This window comes from Tauraco erythrolophus, chromosome 21, assembly GCF_009769465.1.
Source record: "Tauraco erythrolophus isolate bTauEry1 chromosome 21, bTauEry1.pri, whole genome shotgun sequence".
Classification (NCBI taxonomy): Eukaryota; Metazoa; Chordata; class Aves; order Musophagiformes; family Musophagidae; genus Tauraco; species Tauraco erythrolophus.
Window position 1 is genome coordinate 12,157,663 of NC_141485.1, and position 16,302 is coordinate 12,173,964.

The 16,302-nt window shown below is 44.9% G+C and overlaps 1 protein-coding gene across 1 annotated transcript in view; it reads right to left on the reverse strand.

Annotated features, from left to right (window-relative positions):
• Nucleotides 1–16,302, reverse strand: part of COL26A1 (collagen type XXVI alpha 1 chain) — a 196,706-nt gene that overhangs the window by 1,038 nt on the left and 179,366 nt on the right. The window contains exons 10-15 of the mRNA XM_086624752.1: nt 12,839–12,931; nt 11,300–11,361; nt 8,872–8,934; nt 5,046–5,090; nt 3,613–3,657; nt 2,494–2,578 (exon numbers count right to left, since the gene is read on the reverse strand). Coding sequence (XP_086480878.1) covers nt 2,494–2,578; nt 3,613–3,657; nt 5,046–5,090; nt 8,872–8,934; nt 11,300–11,361; nt 12,839–12,931 — 393 coding nt within the window. The remainder of the gene's footprint in view (nt 1–2,493; nt 2,579–3,612; nt 3,658–5,045; nt 5,091–8,871; nt 8,935–11,299; nt 11,362–12,838; nt 12,932–16,302) is intronic.

Below are 16,302 nucleotides of genomic sequence, written 5' to 3' on the forward strand. Positions count from 1 at the left end.
GCTGCTCTCTGCAGTTTGCTAGGCCAGATAATCTCAAACTGCCCTCCCTTCGCAGAGAAGAGGTTTGTTTGCTGGTATGTTTTGCCTTGTTGCTTGGGTGGCTGTGGTTTTGGAAACAGCACTGATTGTGAAGTTTCTTCGGAAAATGAGAGCATGAGATTGGCATTTCTGCGTGGGTCCTTGATGCTGGGCTGAGTCGGACTGCCCAGGAACCCGTGGTAAAAGCCTGAACACCTACACTGGGAAAATGACCAGATAGTTGGTGCTGTGTGATTTAAACCTGTGTGCTGCCTTTCCGTGCAGGGAGGTCTGGACTCAAGGAAATTCTGTTTTGTTATTTTATGTCTTTTTCTGTTGTTTTTGGGGGTTTTTTTTAAACCGTATACGCATACTGGGATGAACATAATTGCACAAGGAAAAAATGCCTTATTTTCCAAACAGTATTTTTTTGTAGGGCCTAAAATATGTCTTAAGTTAAAGAGTGGAACTATCTCAAAAGCACAGAATAAAAACATAATTATCTATACTGTTATTGGATAAAAACAGAAACTATTTAAATATAGTCATGCAACATAGGTGTTTAAACATGGCCTTAACTACACTGTGCAATTAAAACCCATCCATTTTTGCTGATGCAGTTACACCAGTATAGAGGTATTCATGGGTATAAATAAAGCATCTCCATCTTGAGCAATAACAGAAAATACATCTATGTCAGGAAAAATGGTTTGCTGAAATGGCTGTTTCAAAACAACAGCACCGCGTGCCCTGTTGCTGCTGTATTGCCAAACAGACAATGTATAAAAGACATAAACCAGGCAGTTCTGCAGGGGCAAAGTTGTGTGAATCCCACAGTCCAAGACCCAGTGTCTGTACAAGCTTCCTGGAGAGCTGACGTTTTGCTTTATACTAGTGCAAATGAAGGTACAAGGTAAAAGACAACAGAGGGCCAGGCCCTGGCTCCTGCAAATACACTGCACTGTGCTTATGGACTGGGTTCCCCTTCTCCTCCCCCCCAGAGGACACACAGGCTGGGCATGAATTGCTGCCTGGGTGATTAGTGGGCATCCTCTGGCACCTCCACCGTCTCAAAGCAAAGCAGCATAAAAACGTCTCTTCCTGCCCTCGGTGTATAAAATCCAAAGAAAATATGATGCAAACTAGGATTAATGCAGAGGTAAGGTCAGGGTGACTGGTTAAATCGTGGGTTTGTGATTCATGATTTCCCGAAAAGCTAAAGCTGTTGCTGCCTGTTGCTTCTGGAAATAGTCCTTTGGGCCTCTAAAAGACCCCTGGCCGCTGAGCAGTGAAGAGCAGCGCAGCCACCCAGGCCGGGCAGCCGTAGGACACAGCACCATGCGCTGACACTGTTGGCTCTGGAGCGCCCAACGGCATCATCGGTTTAGCACCGCTGGCTTCAGCAGGGGCTCGTGGGAGCTCAAGGCGTGCGGCCTTACCGCCCGGGAATAGATGCTCTTTCTGTCCCTTGCTTAGGAACTGCTGGACATTTTAGCTCTTCAGCATTTTCACAGGCTAAATCAATATCCAAAGGCCACTTCATAGTAAAAGTGGGTGTCGATCTGAAGGAGGTGTGAGCAGCTTGCTTTACAAGTGAGGCCAAGAACGAGGTGCCATGTGTCAAGGAGAACAATGAGAAAGAAGAGCGTTATGGGACTTGTTAAAGAAATGCTTATCTCAGTGCCAAGGAACAGGCCTGCTTTTCACAGGTGGGGATAGTAGATCCAAACAACATTTTGGCTCTACCGTGTTTCTGAAAGGGGAAAAATTGGCACAGCAACTTTTGGCAGCTATGAGAGAATCGATCCTTAAGTAAGCCAAAGGGAGAAGGCTGATCCGTGACCCACTGCACAAGTCCGTACTCTGGTTAAGGGGTGATGCCACACACTGTACCAGAAAACTTAAAATCTATCTGAATGAAGAACATGTGAGACTTTCTTTAAATCTGATTGTGAAAATAGGTTTTATGTAAGTTAGTTATAATCACAAGGTGTTCAGGAATGACAGGTTTTTAGGGTAACGCGCAGCACTGTTTGGGCTTTCTCTGTAAAATATAGTGCTACAAAAGGCAAGGGCCTCAGTGGTGTTAAAGTCACTTGGAAGACACTATTAACAGGATTAAATGGTTTGGCCTAAAGACTTGAACAAGCAGCTCCCTGGGAAGCTAGCAGATGATCTGTGCCACATGGCTTGAGCTGCTGCTCGTGACTTGGCTCTCTGAACTTCAATAAAAATTATTGTGGGGGTCATTTCACCTGCTACTGTAAAGCCAGGGTAACAAGTACAGTTGGTGGAAGCTCTAGGTCCTCAGCAGTTCTATCATCCTTTAAGTCCTGTTGAGTACCTAGTTTTGAAAACCTGACTTAAACGGATACTAGACAGGGAGCTTAGGAGACTGGGAGGATGTTTAATCATCAAGCAGCTGCCTGAACAGGGCCCCAGTTGTCTAGAAAAGCAAACCTTAGTGACGCTTACCATGAATTCCTATCATGTGCTCAAGAATCAATACCCTCTCGGCTAAAATCTTCAGAGCTTCTCGAAGTTGTTGAACACCTTCCCCCTGCAAGAAGGAAAATAAAACTAACATTGGAATATGTTGCACAATAGGCTTCTTGTTCATACTGTTGCCTCCATAACACCAAACCATGCAGTGTGGATGTTTAAAAAAGCAAAGATGTAAAAGAGGAGATAACTTTGAAGGGGTAAGTAGAAATGCAGGAGAAACCCCTATTTACAGAAAAACTCCTCAGTTATACCCCATGTTTGCAGAGCCTCTGACCCAAAGCCGTGCTTTTCAGTTTGGTTCCTACTTCTGCAGTGGACCAAACCCAGGGTGTATATTCCTTTCAAACCTTTATACCGTGTAATCCATGTTAACAACTATGCTACCTGGAAAACAGGTTTTGCTCTCGTCTGACATTTACTCTGAACATCAGTGAGTTACCTGGGCTTTTTCTTCACTGTTACACCAGAAACTGGGACATGTGACCAGACCATCTTGTTGCTCCCTTGTAAACTGGAACACTGGCATGCAAGCCCATCCTGATAGACCTTCACACTGCCTCTCAAAGAGCTCCTAGCTGGGCCACATGCTGCCTGAAGCCTGTCCACATACTTTCATGTACACTCAGGCTGCAGGTTGTTGTTCCCATTGCCTTAGATATGGGCTTGACGGGACTGATAGATGCTGGAAAGTATTTTAGGGGGGGAGAGCAGAGATGTGAGAACTCCAATTCTCTGCACATGCAATTTGATCTCTTCCAGGAGTCTGTCCCTGAGCATGTGGGAGGGTCAGTAGAGGAGTAATTCCCTACCTTGTAGCAGCTGTGTGGCAGAACAACCACTGGGGACTGAGGAGGTGTTCAGAGAGCATGGTGACAAGGGCAGCTGACAATGTGGCCAAAGAAACCTTGAAGACCAGAGTTTCTAGCATGTACTAAGTTCAAATCCAAGGTTCACATCATCGCTTGCTCTGCACTTTTAACTGTGGACACAACCCTTGCCCCCACAAACCAGCCTGCCAAAGGGAACATGGTTGAAGGACAGTAAAGAGGCAAAAAGGGTAGTAAAACAACAGTAGAAAGACATGCTTACATCAGCACCTTTGTCACCTTCCTCACCCTTCTTGCCTGGTTCACCCTAAGAAAAAAAAACAAACAAGAAGCAGAAATTCGTTTCCATGGCACTGAGGACCCTGTCCAGGATCACTTGCATCCATTCCCTCCAAAGGATCAAATTAAAGACAGAAGCATTTCACCAGCAGAAAACAAACTGACTCTGTGGCTCTTCACGCCAAGAGCCAAAGTGCTCTCGTGAGCTCTGTCCTGGCTCACATCAGCTTCCCAGGAGGTCATCACCAGTTCTATCACTGATGAACTTGGCCAGGAGTGACTGAGCTGCAGCAGGGCCTGGCTGCCATGGCCTGGGCCCACAACGAGACAATATAAATCTCATGAAGCTCTCAAGGAGCAATGCTTTAGGCTGAAACACTGAGCTAAAAATACTGCTCTCCTCCCTCAAACGTGCACGTGTTCGTCTTTGATCTAGAACATAAAATCCTCCATTCTGCTTTCAGTAATTAGTCACACCACTTTCTGCCTCTGAAGATGCTCATTAAGCTTTTCTTGAACAAAGATCCCTATGTGCTCTGAGTATCAGTTTGATGTGCCCCCTTAACCAGGAAGCTCATGCATTTCCCAAAGAACAGATGACATGGAGAGATTAAACCACAAGCTAAACATAAAACAAGGCTAACAAACTGGTGACTAAAATAAAGTGGAAATGCCTGAGCTCCTCAAACTTGTTGGACATCCTGAGACACTTGCAAAGCAGGGGTGTGTATGGGAGGAAGGACTGAAGCAAAGGTTGTGTCAATTGTACGAAACGTATGGAGAGGAGAAGAGAAACCTCCCAGAGGACCTAGGATCTCTCTGGATGCTGCCAGACAAAAAAAACCAACAACCCAAGTTGCTTCACTAGCTCACTTTCAGCCAACCTTCATCTCCACGGGTTTGTTTGCACCCTAGCCATTTGTGCCAGCGCAGACAATTCCTGTGTGCATCTGTTCAGGTATCGCCAAGAAATCATTTGGAGCCATCTCTTAATCTCATTAAAGGGTTTCCAGCTCAGCCTGGCAGGCCAAGGTGCAAGAGGGAGTTGAGCACAGCCAATGTGCTTGGAGTTGTTTGACAGTGCCCACCTTTGGGCTCTGGCAGTGCCAGGAACCTCGCGGGGCAGGGAGGGGGCTGCCTTCTGCCCAGGTTTGGCTGGAGGGGCTCTGCAAGCAACGCACACCTCCTCCGTTGGTGTGACACCTTCCTGATCACAGCGTTGCAGCGCTCTGCTTAACATGCAGGAAGACTATGTTTCATTTGCAGAGGAAAACGTTAAGGTGGAGTTGCCTGTTCAACAGATCCTTGAGATGGAGACAGTTGACCCAGGCATCGCATCTTAGGGAGCTGGTTGAACCAGCTACAGTCCACCCAGGTGGAATTTATGGTGCACACACCCGCAAGTACATCACTTACAGGAAGTCCCTTAATGCCCCTCTCTCCAGTCAGACCTGCTTGCCCCTGTTGGAAATAAAGTAAGTGTCATTAGGAGATATTTTTCCATTTGACAAGAACATGGTGTAATTTTTACTAGTTGAATTAAGATGGCTTAATGAAAAACCTTACTCTTGGCATAATATGAAAAATATTCCTCTCCCTTGACATTATCACTTAGAGACAGCAAAAGGGGGTCATGGTTTTCTGTCAAGTATCAGCTCCAAATCCCATCACGCTTTGCAGAAGTTTGGTTACTCAGCTCGGCTCAGCACCCTCTCAGTAAGACGATTAGCAAGTTTTTGAACTTTACAGCAGTCAGTTACATTACAGCAGGAAGGAATTTGGCAGAGATTTGTTTCTTACAAAGGTACCGCATTCTTCTCTCCAGTAGAACTGATGGGCTGATGCTGCCCCAGACAGCAGACAGAGCCCAGGACTCCCACAGAGCACTGATCTAATCTGCCTCCCGCTGCACACACATCCCCGCGTTAACCCCAACAGCTACTCATCAAAACACACCTACAATATTTTGGGTGGTTTGTTTCTTTTTCTTGCTGCTGTCCTAATTTTCACAGTGTTCTCAGTGGGGGGGGGGTGTCTTTTGTTCTGTTGTTTATTTTGGTTTTTCTTAAACAGAAACATTTTGACACGGTACATGTTGGTTTGGGGCAGAATGAAACGGCATCGAACTGAGCCTCTTTTTTCCCCATTTTCATCTGCAGTGTTAGTTTCCCGTCCTGGGGCAGGGCAGAATCCCTGACCCGGAGAGCAGGTACAGGTTATTTAATGAGAAAGCAGGGGCTTGGGAAGAGGAGGCAAAATTTTAAAGCATCTTTAGAAATCTGCTGATGAAACAGATACATATTTAACCTGTCTCTGCTCCCCTAGACACACACATAAACAAACCCATCCTTTTTTCCCCAAAACAACTACCTAGCTGGAGGCAGCTTTTTGTTGCATTTGCCAGAAAGGGAGAGCTGCGCTGTGTGCGTGTCCATCAAACCGCTGCTTTGTATAAAACCAACGGGCCTTGGGCATCTACAAAAGGTTACTACGGAGAGCTGCGCAGCGCTGGCGAGCCGCTGGCCAGCACTGGACAAAGGCCCGTATCGACACGAAGAGTGCTGGGAGGAAGGCCCAGTTTGTCAAGTGCTCCGAGCATCTTCAAAGGGGAATAGTGGGATTCTGCACTGGAGAGAGTAAGGCCTGTGAAAAAGCACAGGCAGGAGGCAAATCGCAGGGAGGAGACATAACAACGCACTCAAAATACCTAAACAGACTGTTCTCTATGTCCAGGGGGAATGGGAAAGGATGTTATCAGCTTAAAGGGGATCAAAGGGTATTTAGGCTGGATGTTAGAAATATCTTTTATCCCAGCCCCTCACTTGCTCTGCCTCTGAAGACTGCCTGGAGATGATGTGGTGTATCACTGCCTGGAGATGATGTGGTGTATCACTGCCTGGAGATGATGTGGTGTATCGCTCCCTGGCACTGTTTAAGAAGAAGATGAACAGTGGCTGATCGTGAGCAGCACACACATAGATGTGCCATCCAGGGGATGTGCTCAGACTGCTTCAGGTCTCTTCTACATCTGTTCTCTCTGAGATGAAGCAGGAAGAATGTATAATAACATTTTCTCAAATCTCAACAGATATTGTAAACCCTCCTGTGCTTTTCTTTGCAGCTGCACAGCTCCTGCGCTCTGTGGCAAGCTAGCTCTAATTTGTATCCACCAAACCCAAAATTGCAGCCATGCAGTTGTCAAAACCAGCATTCAAATCCACGCTCACAAAAGACAAAAAGCACACAGGAACATCCTACAGAAATTCTGCCAGAAAAAGCAATCGGCTTCACTTTCCATGCTAACAGAGGAAGGACAGGAAATAGAATTTGTTTTTTCTATTTAGCAAGACATTCTGATATTTGAAAATCTCATTTGTCCCGAACCTAGAAGAAGAGTTACAAATCTGACTATCTAACAAGGAGGGAACAAAATCAAAGTCTAAAGGATTTGTCTGTACTGAACAGACACAGTGCAACACAGCTTTTGTTTCAAAATAAGTCTAGTCTTAGCAATACGGCCAACCACAAACTAAAGGAAAATGCTAAATGAAGAGCGCTTATCAGTTTCCTGGATGGAAACTTGACACTTTGCCATATACCATGCTTTGCTTTTTTTTTTTTAACTGAAAATTAACATGTAATGGTGATGAGCTGTAGTCGGTAACCTGTGCTGATATCTCCTCAGTTAAGGTTTTGCTTTCTATCAGAATCATAAATTCTAGTCCCAGAGATGCATCAGACTCTAATCTATTAGTAAAGCCAATACATGCCCAAAGTGGCTGATCTGCACAAGAAAACCATTATTAAAAAAAATACTCACAGTCACTTAAAGTGGCCTCTATCTTTCAGGGAGCTGCAAGTGATTTCTTATGTAGGAATAGGTACCAAACACCCAAAACAATATGCAAAGCTACTAAAATAAAACAGAGTATTTCCAAAGCATATGTGCACCACCCTCAGATATCCTCGTTCCTTGGCATGAAGTGCATCAGGAGAGAATGAAACAAGCCACCTGGACTTGCTCTCCTTGCACACATTCTGGACAGAGGAACATAGTTTAAGTCTGTTGCTGGTTATTCTCATGAATTTAGGAAGGCTTGAAATTGGAGTTAACCAATTTGCATTTGTCTTTCTCAGCTCTTTCAAACATCCCTCTGTCTCTTGGATTGGAAGAGTGAGTGGAAATGAAGAGGAGGAGATGCTGTTGTATGGGGGAAGCCCGTCATCTACAGCCACCCATTTACAAATGGTGACCTCCACGTTCACCTCCATCTATGTGATGGTAAAAGTAGCACTTGGAAGAAAAATGCACTTGTTTCCTACAGCTGTGGTACAGGGCTGTGTCAATGCAGCCCCCACTGCAGACGCCCATAATTTTAAGTATCAACCAATATTTTTCTCCTTATCTTTCTTCGACCCTGCCCCACACTAGGGTCTTAGTGATTGTCTAGTCCATCTGTGCCCACTTCTACATTTTGCAGATCTAATTGCTGAATGATCCTCCACCAGGTACTACATTCTCAAATGATTTCGCGTTCTTAGTGTCTCTCAGAGGGGATTTCAAGGACCACGGCCTTTTGGAGAGTATGCTGAACAAAAGCAGCTGAAGGCCCAAATGCCACTTTGAAAACCTTCCTGGTGCTTGAATGCTAGACTGGGAATCTGACATATTTATATCCTTGTTAGATTTTTCTCTGGTATTTCCTAAACTTAACCAGTTTGAAAATAACATTGAAACAGCCCTTATTTCTATGCTTATTTATTAGCACTTGACAACCCATCGAGGACTGAGGTATAGCACATAAACATATTAAGAACATTAATTCAATATTCCAAATATATTAAGAACATTGTTTGACCTGGGGAATGGCTTTGGTTCAGGAAAAGTCTGATGAGCTTTTACTGCCTTATTGCCACAGAAGGAAGAGTTTAGTTAAACCACTCAAAATACTCCACTTTAAAGAGCTTTGGTTGGCAGAAGAAACTTGGTCTCCACAAGCCTTTAAATACCATGTATTTGCTACCTGAATCTCTTTAGGGAACACCAGGCTTTGCAAGCAATTCAACCCTTTATCCGTACAGTAAACCCTCATCTTGGTTCTTGCAAAAGACCTAGAAACTCTACATTTAAAATTGTTCATGGCTCTAGTCCCACACAATTTGAAAGACCTATGCTGTATACAATTTCTGAGGCATCACCCCAGATGTTGCTGGGAATCCCTCCCTGGATGTAAAACCTTACTCTCTCTCCTCGGTCTCCTTTGGAGCCTTTTGGCCCGGGTTGTCCTGGAGAACCTGGTAAGCCCTAGAAGAGATGCAGAACAAGAAGGAATTAATTTCTACGGTGCATCCTTTGTGTAGGTGCAGTGAATACATTTCCCAGTGATCCTCAGCTCCTGAAAACCTCACACACCCATTAAGTGATTGGGCTGGATTCTCTTTTACCCTTAAGCAACAACAATGCAAGCTCTGTTCGCAGGTATCCCGAGCCCTATAGTTCCTGCATATCCTTTTATTTGGGTCTTTTAATGTGTGTAACATTCAAAGGGTCAGTAGGACAGGATAGTTCTTGTTCTCAGTTACCAAGAAGAAATTAACACACAGAGAGTACAGTTAGCTTAAAAATCCCCACTACTTTCCCCCTCTTCATAATTGCCTCAGTGGGTGGCACGAGTAACCATACATACCTGAAAATTAATTGGATTGTGCAGTGGAAATTATTTTGAAGCTATTCACTCACCCTAATAAACAATTTTCGAATTAAGCCCAATCTCTACTCATAATTTTGCTCCCTGGGTTGAATAAATCTATAAAACAGTCACCAACGGGTAAGAAGGGCATAGTCTCCAGATTTCTACTAACTGAACTGCTTTGCAGAAATTGATCTAAATTCTTAACTTATCCACCCAGCGAAGCCACGTTAATAAACCAGAGAGGGAGAGAACAATATTGTTTGTTTATATTCAGCATGTCAGCTCCCCAGCTCCTCACAACCATATGCAAGATGCTTTTTTCCACCTCGAGTGACTTGCACATCGCCTTGGAGACTGCAGCAAATGAGACTACGGCTCCGCTCCAGACCGCTGGTGATTTAAGCCAACCCACTCAACCCCAGAAACTCCCACCTCTCAGCCTCCAGAGCAATGGGCTTTCTAGGCATAGCTGCAAGGAGCCTCACCGGTTAAACAGCCCCAGCAGATTGGACATAAGTATTTTAAGGGTCTAAAGGAGGAGCACTCTCCCAGTTTCAGCTGGGAGGCACAATGCTCACCATGGACATGCTGGCCCTCTTCTGCAGTCAGCCCCACCAGCTCACCACCAAGCTGGACACTGACCTGGCCTCTAGCTTAGCTACGTCTCCCCTGGGCCCACAAGAGATTCAGAAACTCATGCCTGGTTTAGGAGGTTCACTAGGGCTGCTGAACGAGGCAGGGCACAAACCAGACTTGGCCCTGTGTCAAACATGAGACATAAAGCATGAGCAAAGCTGAAGTGTCTGTAAGCATCCTCTGCTCTTGACAGCTCTCGACAGCGGCTTTCAGTGCACGATTATTACGCAGGGACACTCAAGAACACTGAATTCCACAAATCCGTTGTAAAAAATAAAAGATTTATAATGTGTGCTGCGTGTCAAAAAGCCAGACTCAAGTACAGAACCTATTTATGAATTGTGAATTACCTTATATTTAATCACATTCAACTGCATCTGTCATTTTGCTGCCAAATTTCCCACTGTGTTCACATCTATCTGGAGTTTCTCATCATTCTCCAGAGCATTCACTAATTGAAATGATTCTGCTACACTGGCAAGCTTTGGCTAACCTGTGTCTCTTGCTTCTTCAAAGTGATTAATAAATACATAGTAAAAATCTCCTTTCTCTATTTCTAGCAATTCCAAAGCTCTTCTTGTCAGGATCTAAGTTACACCCCTCTGCTAAGTTACTTAACCTTTGTGCTCTTCAGGCACTTTGGTCTCTTTAGTCATGTTAGATTCCTTTGAAATGTTTGATGTTACTGGTTTACCTCCACATTAAGTAATACTCTTCCCAAAACTGGAGTCCCTTTGTATCAGCCAACCACAATTTTGAGTAGTTTGGCAGTTCACTATTCATCATGACTTCACTTCTTTCCATTTTACCAGCTTTTCCGTCCATGCGAGTACTTTGCCCTTCTACCATAAATTCTTTTGAGTGAGTTTATCACACTCCATTACTATCTCCCCTCTCCACAACTTTAGTATTGATAAATAATCAAACTGATGGGGATTTGTGATATTTTTCTTGAATAGGAAGTGGTATTTCAGAAAAAATAGGATTAACAAATTCACTTTGGTGAATCAGTGAATTCCCATTGATGCATTTTTGTTCTTTTTCTGTGTTCCACAGGAAACGCAGTATTTTTCTATCACCGTGTTAGTAAAGCTGATGTCAGATCCTTTGCATCAACTCAGGCCACAGTGAAACGTTTTGACACAGCAACAGCAAGATATGTTGTTATGAAGAAGAGGAGATCTGGGAAGCACAACCATTTCAACCTCTCAACACAACATAGAACAAAAAAAAAAGGTATTGAAATCACAGAATTTCACGGGGTACTCTCCCTCTTTGTGCAATGAGAAGATGCTTCTCACCTAACCCCCGACTCTGCCCCTCAGCCCCTCAGCGCCTTACTTGTGATCCAGGGACTCCGATAGGTCCTGGTGGCCCTTTGGGTCCTGATGCGCCTGGTGGTCCTGGTGGGAATCATCATTTGAGACAATTTTAAGGAGATTCAGAAGGAAGGACCCTAAATTCCAAACATATGCACTTCTTTCATTGTTCTGCTTCGTCTCTCGATAGGTAAGAACTGTTTGTCGGTCACTGGACTACAGCACAAGTGCTTCATCACACACTGGTTTATTGGATACCCACATCCTAATATAAGATATCCCTATGGCCTAGGGAAGATGTTAGAGCTCTGGGAGGAAAAAAAGGTGAAGACAAGCAGAGAGGATGTCAGTAACATGCTTCATTCCCATTGTTTAAAATGACAGCTTTTGAGAAAACTTAAACTAGATCCATGAAACAGCTACATCAGAGCAAGATACTACAGTTGCTGTTCCTGAAAGAGAGTCTCATAGGTGGCAAGGGAAGTCCACAAGCCTGCTATGGTCTGTCTCTCTAGTGTTGTCAGAAGGTTGATGATGAACATGAAGGAGACGGGGTTTGGACGTAGCCAGCATGAGAGGCTGACTGTGGAAAAGCAAAGTGCTCTCTTGTTCTTTGTTCACTCCAGTGGCAATAAATTCTTTTAAAGTCTATACCACAGAAGAGTCTGCTTCCAGGACGAGTTAAACACCGTCTAAACAGGTCAACTTGTTTTACACAGTCACTTAACAGACTCATTCCTTTTGGAAAAATAATTATATCTCAACAGTAGCTGTTGAATTATACCTGCAAATGGGAGACAGGATATTTGCTTAGTCTGAATTTAGCAATACTCCTCTCTGCTTTAGTTGTCACAACCCTTGAGATGAAACAATGTGGACATTATACACAAAGTACAGCTGAATCAGCCTCAATCATTAATGCACCATACAAATGCTTAAGTCAAAGAATAAAGGAACTGAAGCATAAATGAAAGGCCCTCATAATGAAAGGAAAACCCTTTTCTGCAACTAATGGGAGTTCACACCTAAATATGCATCATACAGAGAAGTGCTGATGTTTGCAGGAATGCTATCGTTTAAGCCACCCATCGCACAGAGGAAAAGAAGACTTGCCACTGAATTTTCATCCCAGATTCTGATTTCAGTTATACTGGTGAAAATCTGGAATAGCTCAAACTAGCTCCAAAGTCTGCATACATATTCCAGAGCAGCTGGCCAGATCCTGCTCAGTGGAGATCTACAGCGACAGGACAGGATCACAGCAGCAGCGAGAACAACTCTGCTCTCATAAAGGAACTCACTGGACCACCCATTCTTAAAGACAGTATTTAATTATTACCTTCTGAAGATGTGCCTTGTCAAAGGTAAAACAATCTATCAGATAAGAAACCTGGTTACTTCCTGCCACCCTCCCCACTCCTGGACCCGCTGCTCTACTGCCCTTCCAATGAGGACCACTTGCTTTCCCTACAGGCATCCCACAGACTACTCCAGTCTCCAGAAATTTCTTTTGCTCATCTTCCCCACCATCACAGGTTTGCAGCTCAAATCAGTTTATTACCTGGTGGCCCAATGGGGCCTGGGGCTCCCCGCGGTCCTGGCAGGCCAGCCATGATGGTGTCTATGACGGTGGAGGCCAGCTGGGGTTCTCCATCTGCGGTAAAGAGCAGAGCAGTTAGTGTTCCTGCAGCAAGAGCTGCCCAGTCCCAGCAGCCAGGACTTCTCTCCAAAATCCTTTGGCGCCTGTTGCTGGCCAAGGGCGAGCAGTGCTTCAGGATGCAAAATTTGGGCTCTTGGACCAATTGCCCTTTGCTCTCTAAGGGCACAGGCTGCATCCCCCAGACCTGCCGAGCTGCTCATTCCACCTCTGATAACCCCAGAAAAGTTGTCCTTTCTGTCAAAACATTGGTGCTCCTGCACACCTGTATAATCCTACCTTTGAATGCCAAAGCAGATTAAGAGTAGCTCTGCACTGTACAGCAATAACTGACCCAAAATTTGCCATCTCCAAGACACATCTGGCTTCTGGCAAGCTGAGAAATCAAACATGGATTTGGAGCTTCCTCGTGTCTGGCATCAGTGAACTGCTGAGTCAGTCCGGCAGTCCAGCATATCCCCACCGACCCAGTAAGCTCCCCAAGCCACCCAGGTCATGGTGGGAGATATCCTGAGGTCTAAGGATGCAGCAAAGCCTGGGGAGAGTGTGTGCTCTGCCCCTTCCACGTAGTCAGGACTCACTTGCCGTTCAGGATTATTTTAAGTGTTCAACTGGCCAGCTTGGGCAGGGCCACTGAGTTCTGGGAAATAGATGGAAATGGGAGTGGAGCAAGGAGGGGAAAAGCATCAGCAGGAATTGGAGGAATTTTGTGCTTTCACATATCTTTCTCAGTCCTCTGCTGTTAGGAATAAAAATCAGCAGCCTGTAGCTGCCCTCCTACTTGAACCAATGGACTTACCACTTCAGCTGGTGACTGAATAGAAAAAACAGAACTACATCTAAAAAAGCAACTCATTATTTTTTGCAATTCCAATACCGTATCCAACAACTCTATTCCCTATGGAACTGTCCTGTAGGTAGTAGTCTGGGGGTGTACCTGTATGGCAGAATCTTTCAACTGAGCATCCCACAACGCTTTTTGACAGTTGTGGAAACCTCGGGGAAAAAATTCCGTGACTGACCAAGACACCAAGGTCACAGAGCAAGGAAGGGAACCTCCATGTCCTGAAGCTGCTAAGATTTGCAATCCACTGTCCTGACCAGTGCTATAGGACCAACTGTGTATTTCCTGTTGCATTTAACCTGGATGAAGATTAGCTCCTGGTCATCGGGATAGTAAATCCTCTGAAAAGTCCACATTTTCCATAGCTGGGGGCCACCTTGCAGTAATAACGTCAATCTCCTCCTGCCCTTGACCTCAAACTTACTCATGTTTCATTTCACTCATCTCTTGAACTCATCACAGCAGAATTCAGGGGAACCCTTTGCAGGTGTAGAAGACTGCTATATTGATGTAAATATCAGCTGACGCCAGGAAGATCAGAAGGGTGTTTGTTTACTCAACAGAGTCCAGCCCAAAGGACATAACATGCAATCTCCAGAAATGTTAGCAGACACATTATGAAGTCTTTTCAACTTCTAGACCATCGGCAATGATAGAGAAGACTTTCAAGCAAGTTGTTTGAAAGCAGTTCCTAGAGAAAACTGAAATCTCTTCAACTGCCAAGGATGACAGTGTATCGGCAATGCCTTCCTGGCAGCAGAACAGCACAAGATCTAACCCAGAACCCTCTGAGAACCAAATTTCATGCCTAAAGCCTGAATGCAAGCAGGTATTTCTTTGACTATTGTTTCTAACCCCATCCATCTTTCCTTCTTCACATCCCTGAAACAAAACAACTGAGACTGTTTTCATGTTCAGAAGGAAAGGTACCCAAGTGAAGTGTGTAATCCAATTAATTTGAGTTTTATTTGACCATGTCAAAATCCATCATGGCTTGGGAGCAAGATGAAATTGGGAAATGAGCATTGAACAGCGGTGAAGGCATTAACAATTGCAGAGTCTTTTCTTTTTAAAGAACAAGCGGTCAACGAAATCAAATGCACATTCACTGAGAGGGGGAGAGGATGGGCTGCGAGCAACCAGGATTTAATTACTGCTGGAGGTAAGCCACGGATAAAGATTTGGCTTACAAAACATTCCAGCTAAATGGTACATTATTATGATGACAGAGTTACTCCCACAAAGCCACCTATCCTGACATTTGACTCAAAGTTTTTTATGAAAGGTGATTCCATAACTGTGACAGCAGACAGCTCTGCTCAACAGCCCTTGAGCTCAGTAGCTGCTGATTTGGCCTCTGCAGCACAGGAGTATGGACATGCAGGAAACCCAGAGCGGCTCCTTCCTCAGCTGCCTGGCCAGGTACAACTCTTTCAAATCACAGTTTCCTTCCAGGGTGAGCTCTGAATGAAACATACTGTGAATAAACTGGGATTGAAGTGTGTTAAAACACAATCCTCATATTTTTTTAAGGGGATCTCTCCATATTCCCATAAAGCAGCAGAAAGAACTTGGATTTCCTTATAAACTCCCTTCTCCTTATAAACGGGGACATTCTGGGGCTCACTGCAGCTGAAGGCTGTTACAGTAGCCACAAAATTAACTCTGGCAACAAATGATAGTGGGAATCTTTCCTTCTCAGCCATCTCCTGCGTTCACCCAGGCTCTGCTGGGCTCAAGGACTCAGTTTTGTTTCAGTGCTTCTGGTTACACCAAAGCAGAAGGCAGACTACTGCCTCATTTGAGAAGACCTTGATACACGATTTGCTCCAGGAGCTTTCCAACTCCTAGCCAATTTCCAACTCCTCTTCGATTGAAGAGGAACAGTGCAACCAGTCTGACCTGGGCAGATACAAGCACCTATGTCCTCTGGAAGAGAACACAAATATCCTGCAAAGGGGAAACCCAAACCCGCACAGAAATGCCCTGAACGAGGCAGTGAAACTTGCCCAGCCAGAGTGGCAAGGCACCTCAGAGGCACGGGCACAAACAGCTTTGAAAGCAAGTGGTGTAGTTTTTAAAATCAAATGCTGTTCCCTTCCTCTTCTCCTTCCCCTTTGCTTCCTCTGCTCTGTCTCCCTTGCTCAGGAAGGGCTATGCATGGCAGCAGGCACTGGGATGTCACTTGGCGAATCTCTGTTCTACTCTTTTTCACCAGTGACATGCTGGGTGCACAAGCAAGGCTGCTGTGCCTCGGTTTCCCCTTGCTCTCCCTGCAAAATAGGTTAATACTATCTCGTGCGTCCTTTGCAAACCGAAATCTTTGAGATGCAAGAAAACATAGCCCTCAACAGAGTGAAAGCTGCCTCCTTTCCTCTTTTCCTTACAAATCGCCTTAGCTTTAGCACGAGAAAGCAGACTGAGCTGGCTCTAGACCATGTACCTGCCCCGCTCAGTTTTAAGCGGCAGAGGAAGCAAGCGATGGTCGCAGCAGCAGCCGCGGCAGCGGGGCATGGCGCTCCAG